Source organism: Cupressus sempervirens, chromosome 9, assembly GCF_028749045.1.
Source record: "Cupressus sempervirens isolate cs-2001-9-10 chromosome 9, ASM2874904v1, whole genome shotgun sequence".
In the NCBI taxonomy this organism is placed as follows: Eukaryota; Viridiplantae; Streptophyta; class Pinopsida; order Cupressales; family Cupressaceae; genus Cupressus; species Cupressus sempervirens.
Window position 1 is genome coordinate 567,687,114 of NC_143126.1, and position 21,545 is coordinate 567,708,658.

General features: G+C 34.4%; 1 protein-coding gene across 4 annotated transcripts in view; it reads right to left on the reverse strand.

Moving 5' to 3' along the window:
• Positions 1–416: 416 nt before the first annotated feature.
• The window catches only part of FOLT1 (folate transporter 1), a 242,002-nt gene continuing 220,873 nt past the window's right edge, over positions 417–21,545 (reverse strand). For 3 of the 4 annotated variants that reach the window (XM_089801155.1, XM_089801152.1, XM_089801154.1), the window contains 3 exons: positions 2,199–2,219; positions 1,027–1,094; positions 417–848 (listed from right to left, as the gene is read on the reverse strand). In XM_089801155.1, coding sequence (XP_089657281.1) covers positions 734–848; positions 1,027–1,094; positions 2,199–2,219 — 204 coding nt within the window. In that variant the 3' untranslated portion in view covers positions 417–733. The remainder of the gene's footprint in view (positions 849–1,026; positions 1,095–2,198; positions 2,220–21,545) is intronic. The other variant, XM_089801153.1, reaches the window with a different exon arrangement.

Below are 21,545 nucleotides of genomic sequence, written 5' to 3' on the forward strand. Positions count from 1 at the left end.
CCCACCCCCAGAGGAGGAATAGGCAGTTTAACTCCTGTTTACCCTTTCCCTTACCCTATAGGGGAATGGGTAGGGCAAAGCATTTGACCATTCCATCATATACATAAATAAGTGCTCATTGAGTGCTATATCCAGTTGCCCGAGCAGTTTGCCTTGTAAAACAATTATTTGTGCCGCTGCTGTGTTTGTTGAGCTGTAAGACACAGACTGACAGCCTGAATGACATAGCCCTCCAACCTTACTTGTCTGACATAATTAAATCATATTGTGGGAGCTACTTTGGGAGGTTATGATCTCTATTTTATTGGGCTGTTTCACTTTCCCTCCTATCTCATGCATCCAGTGCCATGTCTGACATTTTCTGACCAATATTTTTTTCATAATCTTATTAAGTGGTTAAGATCCTAACATGGTCATCCAGGAACCTAACAAACTTCCACTTGCATAAAAAAAAATGTTGCAATTGGTACTAAATATTCTGTCCACGGCATAAGAGAATAAATTCATCTCCTTTAATTTCTTCCAACTCCCCTTTCCCTTCAAATTATATGGCAATTGAGTCCATACTCGTCACATTAAAGGAAAATTTAACTAATAAATAAGGCTTCTTACAAGGTTTTTTGTCAATAAATAATACATATGGCCAACAGTATAATATATGCCTATGCTGTACACCTTTTTTTATTGGAACAGAAATCACCAACTGTAAAAACATCAAAACTTGTGTTTCTAATCACTTGAATAACTTGAGGACATTTTCATAAACTAAAAATGTAATCGAGGAAGCTGGAACATTTTTCAATAGATTTGGAACAATGCCTTTGTACAGTCCACGTATCCCTTCAAATCTGCAACACCAAAATTGAAACATAAGCTGAGCATCACTAAACACAATCGCAATTTGGTGTTCTTATATACATGCATAAACTGATAGAAACTGGCATGAATATGCAAGATTAAAAATGTTAATAATATTCCCATAATCAGAAAATAGAGAGATCCTTTTATCCTGGTTCAAATACCCACCTCAATGTTTCCATCAATGCATGATAACTGTCTCTATATTTTGGCACACCCTCAGAATTCGGTCGTTGCTGAATTAATTCATGGTTAAGATAAAAGTTAGTCCCTCAATTCACTACCTTTTATCTTATAAATTATTATCTTACAAACACTTGAAAATGAGGAAATTCCAAAATGTATCACAACTGAAGAAATTTTTAAGGGTGGATGTGTAAAACCCTGAAGAAGATTGCAGAGATGGTTTTTCTGTGTAAAATTACTTTGAGTTATGCAAATGCTTTTACTGCCAAACTTATTACTTTTTGGATGATTTATACTAAGTGTTATGGTTTATCTGGGAAAAGAGGAATGAAGAGGTTTTCCATGGCAAAAGAAGATGCCTTACTAAGGTTCATGGTGAACTGACCTTTATCAATATTGTTTTGCAGGTCTCTGCTATTATAAAGATTCATAAAGAAAAGTTTTAAGATCTTGCTCAAGGAACGCCTGACTATTGTTTACAAGACAGATTAAAAGTGCTCACTTCTTCCCTCGGGGAAGAAACAACCTTAACAACTAGGAGCTAGAGATCCTTAAAGAATTTATAATTTTATAGAAAAACAGAAAATTCTGAAGCCTATTGGTCAGGATAATACTATACCTGCTGCCATGAAATATAATTACCAACCTGTTCTGAAAGATATTGATCCTAAGAATACGATGGTTCCACCTATTGGAACATATAGCTGTGATCAATTTGATGCCAGCAGCAATACTAGGGTCTACTGAAAGTAGTTGGTTTTGTATAGCTCTAGTGATCTTTGATATATAATGCTCATTTAATAGTCTTTTTTGTCCTGTCAATAGCTACTGGTGATGTAATGGCTGGCTATATGGAGCTCCTGCTCCTTATATTGCAGGACTCGGTCTTGTAAATGTTTTCAAATATTTAAAAAAAACACCTGAAGTAAGGAATTCACAAAGAAAGCCTGCCACAATCTCCCTACTGTAATAGAAGTTGAGGATTGCACCTAATAGATTAATAATTCTTTGAAAATATTAATAAGACCTTCCTCAACCATTAACCAGAGTATAAAGTATCATAGATAAGGATAGGCCAAGAATTTCCTTCTGTATACTCTTGTAAATCAACCTACTATCATGAAATAGCTGGTGAAATCAAGATAGAGGCACACCTGTACACGTGCTCGAATCACCTGAAACCAATAAAAGCAGTGTTACAGTTTTAATTGGAAGGTTGCACTGGAAGAAAAAGATTGAACCCAATACAAACAACTGGTGCTAACATTTCCACCTAGTTGATTGACGTAAAGCAATAGATATACTTTCAAAAAAAGGCAAAAAAAGACATAAAAATGATGTGGCAAGAATGATTCAGTTCAGAATGGAATTCAATTGACTATTACCTACCATTCTATGATTAGATTTAAAAGAAATGCCAAGAAACATGAAATATGGACAAGAATAAAAAACCTCCGGTTTTAAACAAAGTTCCTAGACTTTCCGGGACATGCCTAAATCCGGGAAGTCATGAGCCAGGTGACCCTAGGCAAGTCCCAGGGACCCTAACAAGTGTGTGCTGTGACTCACCGAGTCACAACAAGTTACAAGTCAGAGCCTTACTCGCCGAGTCCCGGTGATGGGACTTGGCCAGCAGACAAACTTGTGTAAAAAAACATTAAAAATGAATGTTTTAAGTTACTTTTGTTGAAGATTATAGCTGCGATAGAGATCTTTATCTCTGATAATAATCATGATAAAACTAAATATAAAGACTGTCATGTGTCATGCGTAGAGGCACACATTTTGAATATGAAGTCATGTTCTGGGAAATTGAAGAGACCTTCAGTTGTAATGTGAAGAGTCTCTCTATTTGTTATACATGTTGCATCAAGCGAAAATCATTGTACACTTGAACATTTTATGATCAATATAAGTTATAGTTTTTGGTTGTGCGGCTGGGTTTTCCCCTTCATCTTAAAGGGTTTTCCCAGGATAACTCTGTGTCTCTTGTATCTATCTTGCATCTATTTTGATCTTCCTGATTGTTGTTTATCTTTATTTCTGGGCTTAACTCAACATGCTATCAGAGCCAGGTTATGCTCGATAATAAATTTCTTCTATTGAGATAAGAATTCTCGGGATCATGCGTGGCAGTTTTGTGTGTTCTTCATGAGAAATTCTTTTATATTCTTGTTATCTTTATGAGGCAGATGCTTAGGTAGCTTTTGTTAGATTGGGTCCTCGAACCATTAGCATACTGAGGTGCTTTGGCATAGGATCCACAGCTGCCGGCAACTTGCTGCAGTATGTGTTTGGATCTCGTGTTGTATGATTTTTTATTCTGTCTTCTTGATCATTTGGATACTCCCAGGGGTATCTCGCTAGTTGACAGAGATGTAGGTACTTAGAATCTATTTTCGTATTGGACAATGTTGGTGCTAGGTTCCGCATTTCTGCGTTAATCAATTGTGCAAGTCTCAGTTTCCTTGAGTTGGCATCTGTGGCTATGTCATGTTCTCGGCTGGGAATTTGGATGCTTGGAGGCTCGATTGAAGGTCTTGATTTTTCTCTGCGTGTTTACTATGTTCCTACTTTTCAAGACTGTCGTCTTTTATTTAAAATTTTATGTCAATCACATTTCTTATTTTTTGGTAGAAGCTTTGCAGTAATCGTTTTCTAAAGGGTGAGCTTGATTTTGTGTAGGATCGCTGACAATGGCTTCTCTGAGGGCCCATTTGTTTGCTGGCATACAACTGGAATAGGAAGAGAAAATTAGAATATGTTTTGTATTCTCTATTTGGTGCATCGAATCGGAATTGAGAATAGGAAGACATATTCCCATTTTGTCCCTCAAATGAGCATATGTCAATGCCAAATGCCTGTTATTGGAATAGGCCATTTATATTCCCAATCTGACTTTTTAATATTGCATTATATTTTCAGATCCGTAGTGTGGAAAGGGTTAAAGGAGAAAGAACCACAGATTAACAGTGGATGTGAAGAGGGTGAAGAAGTGTAACACGATGAACATGAGAAACATCTGTTTATGCTTGGAAATCTGAGGCATACTGATCTGGTTTCTCTCATAACCTACTTCTGTGCCAAAGATGAAAGCCTCCTCTTTTGTCAGTAATTTGGTAGAGCAGAAGTTGCACAACTCCAACTGCCGGTTATGATTTGAGGCACATCAGACTTGGCATGTTCTTGTCATAGCCTCCTTCCATCGGTGACTCCGCCTCGAATTCATTAAATCCATGCTTGATTGACACTGGACATGCTCTCGACTATCAGATCAATGCATTGAGCAAAGGTTTTTTTTGGATTGATTGATCAATGCATGTAACCTCTTCTCTATCGTTCATGATCAATATACCAAACTGGTTCTTCCCCATATTAACTCCTTTTCAATGCTGCTGGGAATGTTAGTTAAAAATTCCTTATTCTTTGAATCTGTTGCTTCTCTACTCCGTTCATCTGCCTGTCTGATACTGAAACACCAGTTTCTTTTGGGTATTGGTAGTTTATTTACTTTTTCAGATTTGATGCATTTCTTTTGCTATTGGTAAATGGATTCAGTTTCTCTGTGCAGACACGGCAGCCATGGAAGGGAAGGCAAAGCTTATGCACTGGACATCATGGCCAAATCTTCCAACATTCTCATTGGTTCAGATTTTGAAGCCTGCATTACATATTAGGGTCTGACTATCCTGGCTTTGGGGTGTTAATCAGAGGTAGAGCCAGTCTGCCCCTGTTGACTCATTTTCACTTAACTGAGCACGGAATGCAAGTGCACTCTAACTATGAACCAAACAAGGGATTAACAGGACTTGAGATGCAATTTTCCATTCCTATTCTCCATTCTCATTCCCATCCTGATTTTCTATTCTAATTTCTAATTCCTATACCAGCAACAAAACGGGGCCCGAGTGCTGAGACCTTGAAATAGTGAGGATTTGAAAGCTAATGTATAATAGTGACAAAGTTCGAGATGAGTCTTTTCTGGAAAAGTCTTTGTCGGATGGCCCATATCCTCACACTTTTTAGGAACATCTAGCTGCTTCTCATGCGGTGACAGTATCTTTTAGTTCGGTTCTATGATATTCTTCAATTTAATCAGTAATTGAGGTTCTGACTTATTCTCTATGATATTTCAGTGATTGTGTTGCTGTGAAGTTTCTTATGATTATGCTGCGATCAATATGTATTGAGGCAGGATATTCTCAGAGGCATCACAAGCAGAAGGCTATGACAACATCATACAAGGCCATCGGTGTCTGTAAATCTGTAATGTCAGGATTCTTTGTCTTCATCATTTTTGCTGTTAATGTTCTTTGCTATTGCATTTGGGGGCTCCCCTCTACTCTCTTGCTTTGAATTTTTATCATCATCGTGGCTTATGTTCTTTCGACATGATCATCTGGATTTCATTCTCTTCATCTGGATTATTTTGAATAAAATTGGGTATAAGATTGTCATTATGGATGCTCTGACATCTTCAGCAGTCATCTAGCTCCTGCTAAGGAGATGGAGATAACTATTCTGTGAATAGTGTTTGATCTCTATACAATAAGATGATTTATAAGTTATTTTATCTCTCTTGATTGCAGAAAGCAATGGAATGAAGATGTTCTAGCTTCAGGGGGTGGTTTTATCTTGTGATTATCAACGTTGTTTATGTTGAGAGAGGGTCCTTATAGAATCCCTGCCATTCTTATACATGCTGTTAATATTTTTTTTGATATTGTAGAATTTGCGACTCTTGTTGGAAACGAGTCTCAACTGTGATCTCCCTTCTTGTAGATTATGAGTTTTTATTTTCCTTAAATTAATAAAGATGTAAGGACAACTATGAAAACTGTTTCACTTATGAGGGAAATCATAGTGAACATCATGTAGAGAGAGTCCATGATGTCATCATGTTGAGAGATTATGTTATCAGAGTTGAATGTCATGTTGAGAGATTCCATGACAGCATCAATTTGAGAGAGTCTGTGGTGTAAACTAGCTGAGAGCCTTGCAAGTTTGTCATGTTGAGAAATTCCTTGACAACATCACCTTGAGAAAGTCTGTGATGTAAGAGGCTTGGAAGCTTGTCATGTTGAGAGAATCCATGAAGGAATCACACTGAGAGAGTCTATGCTGGTTCTGATCTTACAGGATTTTCATGTTGAGTGATTCCATGAACTATGTTATGTTGAGATACCACATTTTTTTATGAGAATCTATGTGATCAGAATTTATCATTGATATTATTTGGTTGCAGCTATGTGTGATTGCTATGCTAAAAATCCATCTCTTGCTAAGAGGGAGTGTTGAAGATTGTAGTTGCGATAGAGATCTTTATCTTTGATAATAATTGCGATAATATTAAATATAAAGACGTGTCATGCGTCATGCGTAAAGGCATGCATTTGAAATATGAAGAGTCATGTTTTGGAAAATTGAAGAGACCTTCGGATGTAATGTGAAGAGTCTCTCTATTTGTTATATATATCGCATCAAGTGAAAAACATTGTACACTTGAACATTTTATGATCAATAAAAGTGATATTTTTGGTTGTGTGACTGGGTATTTCCCTTCATCTGAAAGGGTTTTCCAAGGATAATTTTGTGCGTCTCTTGTATCTTGCATCTATTTTCTTCTTCCTGGTTGTTTATCTTTATTTTTGGGCTTAACAACATTTTTTCTTATTTCTTCATTACAACCCTAAAAAGCATTTCATTTCATTGTATTGAGAAGAAAAGAGAAGTGTGAATTTAGAAGAAAAAGAAGAGTCCATAGAAGTGCAACCAGCTGAAAGGAAGAGCTAAAAATCTTAAACATCACATTGGGACAGTATAGTACTTGCATTTGGAGCATCAAAGAGTCCATATCAGCAATTGCGAAGAACATTTCCTTTCAAATTTTTTGTAAGAGTAAGTGTGAAATTTTATGGATTATTTTGATTTTTTGTTTTGTATTTTATGATAAACAATCTTCATTGTTTTTTTTAAACTTCCAAATCTTGAAGTTGAATGTTTTCTTTCCAAATCCAATTTCGAACTTCAATGAAACAACAATAGCAAATCCTATTTTATTTTTTGAAAAAATGATTAATATGTATTTACAATTTTTGCTAAACAAAATATAGGGTTTGCTGATTTTCCTTTCATTGGACTCTGAAGTTTGACTTTGAATTTGAAAGGAAAAGAATCAAGATTGAAGAATTGAAAAGTTTTAAAAGCCCTACAAATATTTTTTGAACAAACCCTAATTTTTTGGTATAAGTTTATAAAACACAATGCACAAATGATAATTTTTTTCTAAAACAATCTTATTGCAGCATATTTGATGTTTTGAAAACCTTTTTTTCCCCGTGCCTACAAATCCTTCACTAAAACTTAAGGCTAATAAAACAGGTCAAAAGGACGCAGCTTGGCAATGTATTGAAGAATTTCTTGGTAGAACAAGAGGGCAAGTGAACTGTAAATCTTGTAAAGAGATTAACCATGGTGGCATCAATAGATTTATATACCATATTATCGAGATGTGTGATCATGATATTGAGTTATGTAAAGCACCTCCAAAGGTTGTTTGTGCATGTTATGTGGCACTAGAAACATTTTAAAAATTAAAGGAAACAAAGAAGAGGCAAAATGAAGAGCTAACTAGTATTGGTTCCTGTTTAGCCCCATCTGTAGGTTGTGTTGGAGAGGGTTCTTCTATGCATCCATTTCACCCTAGTTCTTCTGCTAGTGCTAGTGTTTCGTTTTTTGCTCCTTCTAGGGGCACTGTTAACTTTGGTCCTAGAGTTCAAAAATCTAGGTTGGACAATTTTTTTGTGCCATGCGCTACTCCTTGTTTACAATCCTTGCTTGAGAGCATTATGCCAGTTTTGATACTTTTGCAACATTCCATTTGTTGTAGCTAGGTAATTTTTAAACTTGATTGTTTTCAGATTTAAAATTTATAGTTTGAACTTGCTTTGTCTAATGAATTATTATAATTTAACTACAGATACTTATTTAATCTAATCGTGATACGTCTCCTTATTGGAAAGGCATTATAGATGCTAAACCATTTGTGAGGCAAGGTTAAGTTGCCTCGTTTTGTTAGAAATGGTTGAAGATATAAAAGTTGATTTGGACGACCAGTGAGTGTTTTGGAGCAAAAGGGTTGCACCATCGTGATAGATGGTGACCAATAGGAGGAATAATACACTCCTAATGTTTTTTGTTTCCTATGGAGGTGATTGAACAATTTTCTTCCTTGAATGCATTAAATAATTTGAATTTAATTTAATGATCAATATTTGACTTTTATAAGGCAAGAGCCTACAACACAACGGTAAATTGTGAGCCTCCTATGTGAGAGGTCTTGGGTTTGACTCTACTCGAGCTTAACAAATAATAATAATAATTAATTACAATACATAATAATAATTATCCTTGGCTTCAGGGTCTTACCCATCAACAAAAAAAATGTTGGACTTTTATAATATACAATTTATTGATTGGTCATTATTTTGCTCTATTTTCACGATCCACCATGTTAATGAAGTCCACTGATGTTTTCTCACGTGTCAAAAATGCCACAAGGCTATTGAAGAAGTCATACGTGAGGTTGGGGAATAATGTGGCTCAAGTGGTGATAGACATTGTCGCAAGTTATGTTGTCACATGTAGACTTTTGATGGAGACACTTAATATTTTTTGGTCTCCATGCATAGCCCATTTCCTTGACCTCATATTGGAGGATATTGGAAAGCTTGAATGAGTAAAATCATGCATTGATAAGGCTAAAAATATTTGCAAGTTTATCTATAATCATGCTTTGGTACTTAAGCATAGTGAGGCAATATACAATGTAGAAGGAAATGGCTCGTCCCAGTATCAAAAGATTCGCCTCAAATTTTATAACATAGAAATGCACAATGCAGTCAAAGGCACCTTTGAGGTGCATGTTTATTGGTGACAGATGAACTTCCTCATCCTATGCTATGACCACTGCAGGGATGAATATAGGAGATTGCACTTTGATGAGATAGGTTTTTGGGCCCCTTGTGCGTAAGATCGTGCAGGTAATTTTTTTATATAAATTATAGATTATGATTTAGTATTTACTTTTATTTTATATGCATAATTTTATTTTGTTCGCAATTTTATTTATTTTCATTCACACTTAATTCTTACAATTTCAGAATATTTGCAGATCATCGAGCCCTTGGTAATTTTTATTCAAGCTGTTGATGTGGAAGACCACTATGGGCTACATATATGATAACATAGATAGGACCAAGGTGGTCATTAAATCTGTATATAGAGGAGATGAGAGTAAGTATTGTCCCATTTGAGCGATAAATGATAGGAGCTAGATTTACAAGCCCATCCATGCCATTGCTTATTACCTCAATCCAACATACCATTTTGACCCTAATTTCAAGGTAGTTGTGGAGGTTCTTACTGGGCTCTGTTCAGTGTTGAAATTTTAGTAGCTGCAATAGAAATTATTCATACCTCTATTGGTCTCCTACTCTTCTGTTCTAGCAATTTGACAATGTGCATGGTCCATCTAGAATTGACACAATTCCTTGTTCTCACAGTATATATTTATCGTGGGTATATGTAAGCGACAAATTTTAGGGTGTGTGTGCGTCTATCTATTCTTAGTGGCATATATGTATTAAAACGATATTTTTGTGAAGATAAAACGACAATCTTGTAACTTCTGTCAACTATTGGGCTTCATAAACGATGTCACTGTGCAGTGGAATTTGCATGATACATGTCATTGATGTTGGCGTCGCTTCACATAAAACGACTGTCAGTTTGGTAATTCCCTCTTCTCATAAGGCCCTTTTAGTTCTTTGTCTTGGCTATTCTATTTCCTTGCTGGATGATGACTTGGCAACTATTCTATTTATCTGGTCATATGATGTATTTGTTACTGTCATGGTGACCAACAAATGATCGTAATGTTTTTCTTTATGAGCTGCGACCGTTCGTATGATATGTGGTTCTTTAAGTGTTTGCTAATGCAAATGAGATTATTATGGTTTGATTCACTATTTCGTGTTCATTCAAAAAGACAGGTGGGGCAATAACATATAATCCAAGTGTGTATCAACAAGAGCTTGGTTTTCTGGTTCTAGTTTAATGTATGTTCAATTGTATGCTCATGTGTGTGTGGTGAGCAACCTGATTTATTAATTCTCACTATATTAAACTTGTGGTGCTTGTACTTGGGTTCCTATGATTGAGTTGTGTACCTGGGTATATACTCAATTAGGAGCAGCCTAATTGTGTGCTAGTTATGTTCAAATCCTTATCACTATATTTTGATTTTCGTTATTGTGATCTAGTTCATTTTTGGGACTGAGAGTCATTTGAAAGATACATTGTTTATTGATTGAATGAGTTTTACTCAATCATAAGGACGTGATTCTATATCCAAACTTTGAGCTTTCAATAGAGGAGGAAGTATTTGCAGCATGGCCAAGTTTTTCCCTTGAGTAGGAGAGTTTTCCCAACATAATAATTTTCTCATCTGCTATTGTATTTCTGATTATTGCGTTCTTATATTCTAGTTCAAAAACATTAATGTAGAATCAAAGTGGGTTTAAGGAAATGATCCGAACTAGAATACGACATTTGGATCCTAGAAGAATCATGACATCTTATGGGTGGTGTATACATTGCTCGATGATTTGTTGTGGGTGTTTCAATCTTAGCTATTGAGGCTTCTCATGCAACCTTTTGTGTTGCGATTTGAAATTGCATTCTTTGCCTACATTGGTGTATTGTGAGGAAGATTAAATTATGAATCCTGGCATGTTACAATTGCCAACTTTATTTCCTTGTCAAGGTGTCTCAATAGCTTGGGTTGACTTAAGGCATCCTTAATCGAATAAATATCTTTCTATAAATATTGAAGGTAATCGGTCCGCCTTACACAAACATACTTCCAATATATCTAATGGAAGATCAACACCCTTGTTGAGTTCTTTGCCAATCCTTTGTAGTGCCTTCAACTACCACTGTCCATCAATGCTAGGCACCATAGTGTGATCTAAATCCAAAAATATTTCAATCATCCGAATAGGCTGGCAAGATCACCAAACTTGATACCACTATAATGTTCCTAACTTGATATACTGGTGATTTACCCCTTCAATGGTGAACTCAAGTCAATGAGTAGCATCGAGAGGCATATGGCAGGGTGTCTTGGCTACATGACTAAGAGGAGTTGGAGTCTATATGGAAGACTGGGTGTATGTACGAAGCACAAGACTAGAGGGAGGCTAGTTGGGCATATGGTTTGAGAGGACATATGACAAGGGGAGAGATATGTACTATACAATGGATGCAACAAGCGTACTGTTGAGGGGTACGTGCAATATGGAGAAACGAGGGGAAATGTTGTACAGTGAGTTGATCATACAGAAGGGGGCAAGTGTTGTGTTCATATGGAGGAGGAGCTAGCAATCAACGTTGGTGGAATAAGCCCAATTGTACATGCAGTAGGTAGCCATACAAGTACAATCATGTAAACCATATAGTGATTGGAAGTGAAGTACAGTGTTGGATAAGAGAAGATGGTCGTACTACAATGTGTAGGTCCATACTTGGAAGGATGAATTTGCCAATGGCAAGAAAAAGGTCTAGTGTGAGACTCAACGATGCCAAAATGGATATGAATCAACTAGATGCCAAAGATGCACAAAATATTCACCACACAAATATGTAAGACAAACATAGAGATATATGCACTTTGTTGTTAAAAATGGAATTATATTTGCAAACAAACAAGGCAGTTAGATTCACCATATCCAAGTAAAGTACAAGAAGCGCAATAGTGTTGGCCAAAATCCTACCAAAACTGCATTAGCCAAATAGGGAAGGTCTCTCACTTCTGAAATGGTGCAACAAGCAGAAGTTTACTGAAATTCGCAAACCAATAAAATAATTCAAGTCGCATACCAAAAACATCCTACACTTTGGTCATAAACACCCCATTGGAGGAAACTCTGAAGGTGCACAATAAGTGCCAACACAACAAACACCTTCAACCAAAATAAAAGATGGGCCCGAGATATACATAAATCAACCGAAACCCCAAATACAAATATTTTATTTTATTAATTTGGGTCAGCAAGTTTATTAATTAAAGAAATTAACTGAAGGTCCTTTTATTGTATTATTTATATTATGGGAGTAACTAATTAATTATTCTAACCAAATTATTACATTAAAAATTTGGGGACATCACAAAGTGTTTGCTAACACAGATGAGATTGGTATGGTTCGATTGGCCATTTCATCTTCTTCCACAAAGGGGGAATGGGCAATAACATATAACAAAAGTGTAGCCCTTGCCCTTGGTTTACATTCAGTTATTATTGCCGAACTCTTTTAGGCCAGTTTATGTTTATGCTTGATGATTAGTAGTATTATTTTCCAGATTATTGGATATTGTTTCATACTCAGTTGATTATATGATAAGACTACTTTGGTACTAGTTACTTCATGTATGCATGATTATACTTCGATGGTGATGATTTACAGTGATTTCAGTTATTTGATGATGTTAGCTAGATGGATTATTTGTATGTGTTTTCTATGGATACTTACTCCATATTGCATGTGTATGGTGTGTGTATGTTTTCTTTATGTATGACTAATCTGATATGGTTAAGGAAGGGAGTCGTAGTCACCTGCTAGTTGGGATTTACATGATGCACCACTTTCTACCATTGCTTGTTTAGTTTAGAATATGTGTTTGCACATGTGTGGATTTTATGCAGATTGCAGGTACTAGGTATCGACTTCCTTGAATTGCTAGGATGAGTGTACCCTATCGCAATATCTCAATGGTAAAAGAGGGGAGATAACTTCTTGAGTCCAAATCCTAACCTTTAAACCAATTGTCCTAATAAATTACGACAAGTATATGAGATGATTATCCTTCCGAATTCGTCATAGGACGTAAATTCGTGATTATAACCCTTGAGTTTGATCTTGTATGTGGTATTTTATGATGGGTTTTCATATTTCATATTTTAGTTCTTTGGTGATTTTTCTGTTAATTAAGTCAAATTAAAAGATTAATTAATGATTTAATTTAATGAAAATTTATTAAGGTAATTTCAATATTTAATTATATTTAATTAATTGAAAAATTAATTAAATAAAAATAATTAAATTTATAACGAAATTTATAGTATAATTTTTGAGAGTGATAATAATATTTATTTAATTTAATAATAATATATTTAGGAGATCATTTTTAGATAAATGTTAAATATTATTATTACTTAATAAATATTATATTAAGAACTCTTCGAAAAATAATAAGGAGAGTAAACAATTATTTAATAAAATTTATTTTAATTATATTGCATAAAGCTTATGCATGAGATTAAAATATAATAAATTAATTAAAAAAGAGAAAGCAAGTAAATTTGATAAAGATATTTTATATTGTAAAAAGAGTGCATGAAAACATAAAAGATAAGTAAATAAAGAGTTCAAGGGTTGTGATCAACAAGTTCCTTCGGGTGATTGCACAATCAGTGGCCCGAATTTAGGGGAGAACTCCTTATCAGCAATTTAGAGTTCATTTTCATGGACCGGGATTTTTGTAGAAGGGATTTTTCAGAGAGAAGGTTTTGATAAAAAAGAGAATTCTCTCACAATCTTCGGGTGATTGCATATTAGCATTAGAACCAAGTAAAGCCTTGTGTTTTGTTCACCCAATGAATTATGTAATTTAATATTCCTATCCACATCGTGTTTGTTAATTTGTTTTTCCAAATTTCGTTTGTGATGAATTTTTCAATCTTTCATTTTGAATTTATTGATATTCATATTGATTTCTTTGGTATATGTGAGGATTGAAAAATTAGTAAAACCCTCATTCTGTAGATTTAAAAGTTGTTAATTAAATCGAGAAGGGTTTTGAAAAGAAATGAAAATTTTAGATTGAAAATTTGACTGGTTTGTTGTATTTTCCCTATCAGAGTATTGTTAGAACTTTCATAAAAATAAATAAATATAAACATACATATATATATATATATATATATATATATATATATATATATATATATATATATCTTTTTAGGGGGGATTGTTTTAAAAACAATTTTTATTAAATAAAATTAAAAAATAAATAAATAAATTGATTGGGTAGGAGGCGGGTTCCACACCCCAACTCCCCACCCGGTGGTGAATTTTGCCTTGGTTGCTCATAATGGTAATGCGGCAGCAGCAACAGTACCTTGTATTGCTAATACGGCTGCAGGACGACTGTGGCAACAGCCAACCATTAATGGCTGGCTGTGCGGGCCTTAAATGCTATTCCAAATGTGATTTTTAAAAAATTGTTTCATTAAATATAATTTATATTAAATTTAATTATTATTTATTAATAATTTTATTAATAAACTTTATTAATTATTAATTAATTAATGATTAATATAGTTTTTATTTTTTAATAATTATTAATTAATTTAATTAAATTTAGTTAAATTAAGTTTACTTAATAATAAATATCATTTAATAAAGTTTTAAATTTTTTTATTATTATTATTAATGATTTTGATTTTTAATAAAATGGTAATTATTTTATTAGATAATCAATAATTATTATTTTAATAATTTAATAATTATCTTTAAATTATTTTAGAATATTTAATTGTATTCAGATAAGGGCAAATGTGCTTTATGTTCAAATACGGGAAATGGGTTAAGTTGTAAGGGTAAACTATGAACCTAATCTACTCGAAACTCACATTGAAACGAAAACTTAAACCATACTGTTAACTTAGACTGTGTCTTTAAAATCAAACCAAAACTTTGAAACTACACTGTTAGCTGCATGTGTTATGTTTTGGGTTTTGGGTTGATTAGAGTGTTGACCAGTCTTAGGACGTTACCAGAGGCTTAGGAGTTCTGTTTCTGTGATTATATGATGATTTGATCTTTGATCTTTTTAAAGTCATCCATGCTAATGTGTTTGGTATGCTCTATGATGAGTTTGGATCTATTATTTGTTATTGCTTTCAGTGTTCTTGTGTGTTAACGAGATGAAGGGTATGACATATTTGACTTAACCTTTTGAGTCTTCGATCAGTTATTTTTGGATGCTTTCTAGTTGCTTGTAAAGGACTAAGGTGTTATTGTGGATTATCTTTTGATGCTTTCTAGTCACTTGTATAGGACTGAGGTGAAAATTGTGATTTTTGATTTGTACTTTTATTAGCCTAGGGTAGGTAATCTGTATGTTAAGTTAGGAAGTGGCTTGTAATGGAGGTCGGGGCCTAGAGTGGCTGCTAGGGTAACCCATTGTAAGTAGTTAATAAGTGATAACACTACACTGAATGAGAGTAAAATGAACCTAATAAGAGTCTTTGTTTTCCTCGCCCATGCCTCGAGTGCTAGTACAGACTAGGATGGGAGTAGAGAGGACGCTTGGTTGCAACCATGCATCGTTAGTATGCCTTATTACAATAATAGATAAAGTTGTCTATTATTAGTTAATGGTTATCTCTTGTAAATATCTATTAAGCTTTAGTTTGCTTTCGTTTCTTGCTCTCTCTAGAATAGAATGTTTCTATTCTTTACGATCATTTCCTAAGGAAACATCGTCTCATTCTTTTATATAAATTGACCTTTTGGTCTCTGTTAATATCAAGCAAGTATTTACCAATTACCTCGTAATATGGTATCAGAGCATATTTGTTAATTTTTTTGAAAATTATAATTTCTTTTCCGAAATTATCAGAGCCAATTTTCGAAATTATTCTGAGATCCAAGCTGGAAAAATCGAAGACCAATTTGCCCTAACCGCGACTTCAAAACACATTTTTTTTGGTCTCAGGACTTGGAAAATTGTGGGTTTGTTTGGCACCGTTTTTGGGAGATCCACCACTTGCACATCTTTGGTTTTGTGCTCGCTGGATTCGTGACTGCTCATGCCTTGTTTCGTGGCTGGATTCGACAGCAAAAGTTTACAAAAAAAATGTTTGCAACAAAATAGACGGATTTTTTTGGAGCCGAAAAATGCTTGAAAACAATTGGTTTTTCTACCGTGATCATTGCTATAGGGTCGTTTTTTGACTAACCAACCCTCTCGTCTTTCTTTACTAGCAAAATTTTCCTTTTTTTGGGTGTTCTTTTATCCAAAATCTGCCCTTTTTTTTGCAAAATTGACCTTCCAAGCCGACGGCTAGGGTTTTGCCTGAAACCCTAATTTTTGGGTTTGGAAATTTTTTTGATTGTAGATTCTTGGTGGGTTTTCCATAAGCTCAACTGGGTTGTCATCCGTTTTTCTGGGTACCTCAATTTTTGAGCCAGCAGATCCAGAAACCAACAACATATTCCTTCTAGATTTTTCGAGCTCTCTTCTGGGTCACTCTGATTCTTTTGGGTCTTCCGTATTTTTGCCTCGAAGAACATATCTTCACAGATTTTCACAGTTTTTCATTGAAAAACGTGACATGGCATCTCTAACAAATATTTTGCTCGAGCATAACTCTGAATTCAATGGTCACAATTATGACACTTAGAAGCAACACATCATAGCAATTTATGAATATCAGAACCAATCAACTTGTTCTAGGTGTTACGAAGCATCCAACTTCTCTGGGTCCTGATCAAGATACATGGGATTTGAATAATTGAGAGGCAATGATGCTTCTCAAATTATCCGTGGCTGATGATCAACTTTCTCAGATTCCTCCAGCAAGACACCTGCCGAAATCTGAACACATCTCAAAGGTCTTCATGAGACTTCTGATAAAAGCCGAGCCTTCTTTCTGAAAAACACTTTGTTTTCTATTGCCATGGATGAGTGCACCTCAATCCAGGCACACCTAAATCGAATTCAGGAAATCTATGATCAGTTACTTGCCATCGATCGCAAGATGGAGGAAGAGGATATTGTGGTTGTAATGCCCCGCCAAGGGATCCAAAGAATTAACCTAGAATTTCACTAAGTTTGGTAACATTTTTTTTTAAAAAAATAACATGAAAGTAAATACCACATATAACTTGTACATAATAACGGAAGCAATAGCAATGTCCATCTAAAAGTAAACATAACATACATAACCAATTTCATTCTTTAAGAATCCCTTAACGTTGAGTTACATCTAAATTAACTAACATACATGAATCCATCTAGTACAACATCCACATGAAATAATAATGATAAGTCCAATGTTCATACATTACATTTCCAAATGCTTAATCATCCACTGTACATGTCATAGGGTATGAAGGCTTAAAAGAATATACATATGTGAAATAAGGTACATCATCCTATTCTAATCCATGATACATCAAAGACAATCACATGATACACATGATACATCATCATAGAATACATATACATCCATCATAAGATCAAACATAACTAACTAAGTGCACGGTTCCTCCCAACCGTTAATAGCATCATTAGATCATCGTGGGCCCTAGCCATCCCTCCATGCGTAACATCCCAAATCACCGAAGAGATCATCGGTATTAACATAGTAGGAATGTCACTCCTAACATATACAACATCATATGTAGAAAGTAATCTAACATGCAAATATAAGCATAAGATAACATCATCTAACATATGCTAATCATCAATGAAAGGATACATATCCACCATCACGAAGGACGCATCAGCCACGATGTCTCAATGAATCTCAAATGATAAGAGTGGAAAATACACTACCACCCGACCGCGTGGTACCTAAGTGGTCCACTCCCACCGTGCTGAGGAGATAATCTCAAGTCCCAAATAGGCTATCCATAACACATAGCACAAATCTCTATAGTCCAGGAATCTTAAAAGCATACTAACTCAAAGGTTCCAATCACGAAACTGACATCTACTTCTCAGAGGCACACAATGACATGTAAGAACCTACTATGCAAGCGGGAAAGTGTCATCACATTTATCACGTACAAGTTACCCTGGCAGTTAACTAAACTCCACGGGTCCATACTGATTTCATGCGGCCACTAGTATCCTCTCATACTGACAAGGCATACTATGGAATGCAAGGTCGCAACCATGCGTTCTCACTACTCCCATCCTAGCCTATACAAGCACTCAAGGCATGGGCAAGAACCAAAACTCTTATCTTTTTAGGTTCATTCAGTTAGTATTAGATGTGAATGTTATCACTTATTAATCCAACTTACAATGAGTTACCCTGGCAGCCTCTTAAGGCCCCGACCCCAATTGCAAGCCACTTCCCGTCACTACATGCAGATATCCTACCCTAATGCTCATGGAATCATAAATCTCAAAATCACAAAAATAATCCATAATAAAATCATCAAATATTCATAAAAGCATCAAATCTCCATGAGCAAACATCCATAGAAAATCATGACCACAACAGCTCTCTATTGGCAACTGAAGCATCACTGATAATCAAAAGTATCCAATGGTTTTCAATAACCAAAATATATCTCAAACACACTGATCGAAGACTCCAAAAATGGTTGAGTCAAACATGTCACAACATGACATCATCAAGAATAAATCCACATTTCAGTCCCATCATGGCGATTGAAAAATAACCAAGGATAACTGATCGATGACCAAAAATAATGGTTAAGTCAAGTGTCTCATAAATAAGAATCTCAACTATAACAATCAGTATTCACATCCAATACACAGAGCATTCCATCACATAACCATGGTTGGGTTTATAAAGATCGAGATTAAAACATCATCATGGCATCACAATCACATAACCCCCAAGCCTCTGGTAGACGTCCTATACTGGTCAACACTAGTCAACCCAAAACCCAAAACAATAGCATAAAGAATACACAATGTAAACACATGTTTTGGTTCTACTAAGTTTTCAAATTAAAAGTCTCAGTTTACGTATTCCTAAATTAACATCAAGTGGAGAAATTTCACGTTTTATCTAACCCAAGTATTCGTTTGATAGATAAAAGTTTCTCCATCAGACTCAATTTTCTAATTGATTTATATGACATTGTTTGAAAATTGACATTCTCAATGAATCAAAACTTCGATTATAAATTCTAATAATTAATCTTAATTAAAAACTAAGTTTAATTAAATTAACTGTTAATATCTCTTCATAATTGGCAAGCTTAATAGCAATATTTTAATCACTAAAAGAGTGATCCATTAATTGAGAACTTTATAATAATCATTTATAATTAATAATATATACATATATACTTATATACATATATATATATATAAATATATATACATACATAAATATATATATATATATATATATATATAATAACATTTAATAATTAATAACATTGCAACTTATAAAAAACGAAATCGAAATTCATATCCAAATCGTATATGAAATAATCGTTGCAAATATAATTTAAAACCAACACATATAACACAATGCGATTTAAAATCGCGCGGCTATTAAAGTGCCGCACCACAGGTACATTGTGGTCACAGGTACCCTGCGATCACGCAGGCCTGCGGTGGGTGGGGTACGAAGTACCCGCCCGCCCAACGTTTTTTATATATATATTTTTAACAATCGCTTACGCGATTTCCATACAGACTTTGCGATTTGGTTTTAACGTTTCTTAAAACGTTTTCGCCCACGGTATGTAATCGGTTTTTTTTTTACAAATATATATATATTATATATAAATATATACAGAATTTAAAATATCACAATATATGAACATATATACACATATATATATATGTATATATGTATAAGCAAATTGACAATTTATGAATTACAATTTCAATTTTTTAGAATTCCTCCATAGATCTTTGATCTCCAAAATTTCCAATAATTAATCTAATGGGTTTGGCTATGAATCTCAACCTTAGCCCCGTTTTCTCTTTTTTTTAAATCCATGCATATAAAATTCTCAAATAAATTTAATTGCCCAAATTGAAAATGCATACAATAAAAATATGAAATTCCTCAAAAGACATATGGAAGACACGAAGAAGACAGGAATGCATGATGCGGAAATAGCATAAGTAAAATCACAAGAATCTACCCGGATTCTGATGCTAATTCGCTCTTCCTCAGAAAACCCGTAGAGCAAGCTCCCTTCTTCAGAGTTCTTGAGTCCTCCAATGCTCCAATTGCTCTCCACGCTCTCCCTAAGCTTCTATGAATGCCTAAATATAAAGAGCTCTCAAGAAACCTTTGGAATGCTTCTTGAAACAGCTGGAAGGTGTCACCAACTAAGCATGGGTCTTTTCCAACCTTTTTGATGAGTCATAGAGTTGTAGACACCTTGTGCTTAATTGATGCACTAACCCCCGTGTTGTTGACACATGTTAATTCCCATGCAAGCTTATAACTCCAATAATTTCTATTTAAATTTTATAACTTTCATTTTAATTTTTATAACTTTTATTATTATTATTTTATTTATTACTTTATTATTATTTTATAATTATTATTAATTTTAATTTCTAGTTTTCTTTTATTTAATTCCTTTCCTCAATAATTCACATTTAATTAATCACAATCAAAATATCAAAGATCATGATATTTTATTAATTTTCTCAAATAAATAATTTATTAATTAAATCTATTTGTTAAGACTTAATTAATGGAAAATTCACCATAGACCTCCAAGATAAAATATGAAAACCCATCATAGAACAAATCATACAAAATAAATCTAAAGGGTTAAAAATCACGAAATATGTCATCCGACACATTCGGTGGGTATTCAACTTTGATACTTGTCCTAACTCACTAGGACAAATGGTTTTTAGGTTTGGGATTTGGACTTGAGAATTTATCTCCCTTCTCTTATCATTGAGATAGTATAATAAGGTACGCTCATCCTGGCAATTCAGGGAAGTCGATACCCGGTACCTGCAACTTGCAGAAAAACCATGCATGTACATACAATATATAATGCTAAGCTAAACAGACAATGGCAAAAAGTGGTGCATCGTGTAGATCCCGACTAAGCAGGTGACTACGATTCCCTTCCTTAACCACATCAGAAATGCCATACAATAAGAAAACACGTACACCATACACATGCAAATATGGGGTAAGTAACCATAATAAAACACATGAGATAATAAACCATCTAACTAATCATCATTAATAACTGAAAACAATGTAATGATCATCATACATACATGAAATGTAAAGTCTAAATGATCTCATCATATATCAACTGAATCCCTATCATAATATTTGATAGTGTCAAAACAACACCACTAAACCATCAACATAAAACTAGTCTACATAGTCTGATAATAATAGCAACAATAAGTCTAGAAAAGATGTGAACGAGGGTAGGCACTACAGTGGTTATCACTCTTTGGAGTTTACCAAAATCCTATGAGCATTTTATCGAGACTCTCAACATCACATCTACTGGTGTTGATTTGAACTTCATTGATCTCTGCACACTACTACTTTAGCAAGATCGGTGGAAACAACAGTTCGGTAGCAGCTCTAGTTCCACCTCCATATAGCAAACCTTTGCTGCGAAATCCTTTCAGAAGGATAAGGGCAAGTTACAGCAGC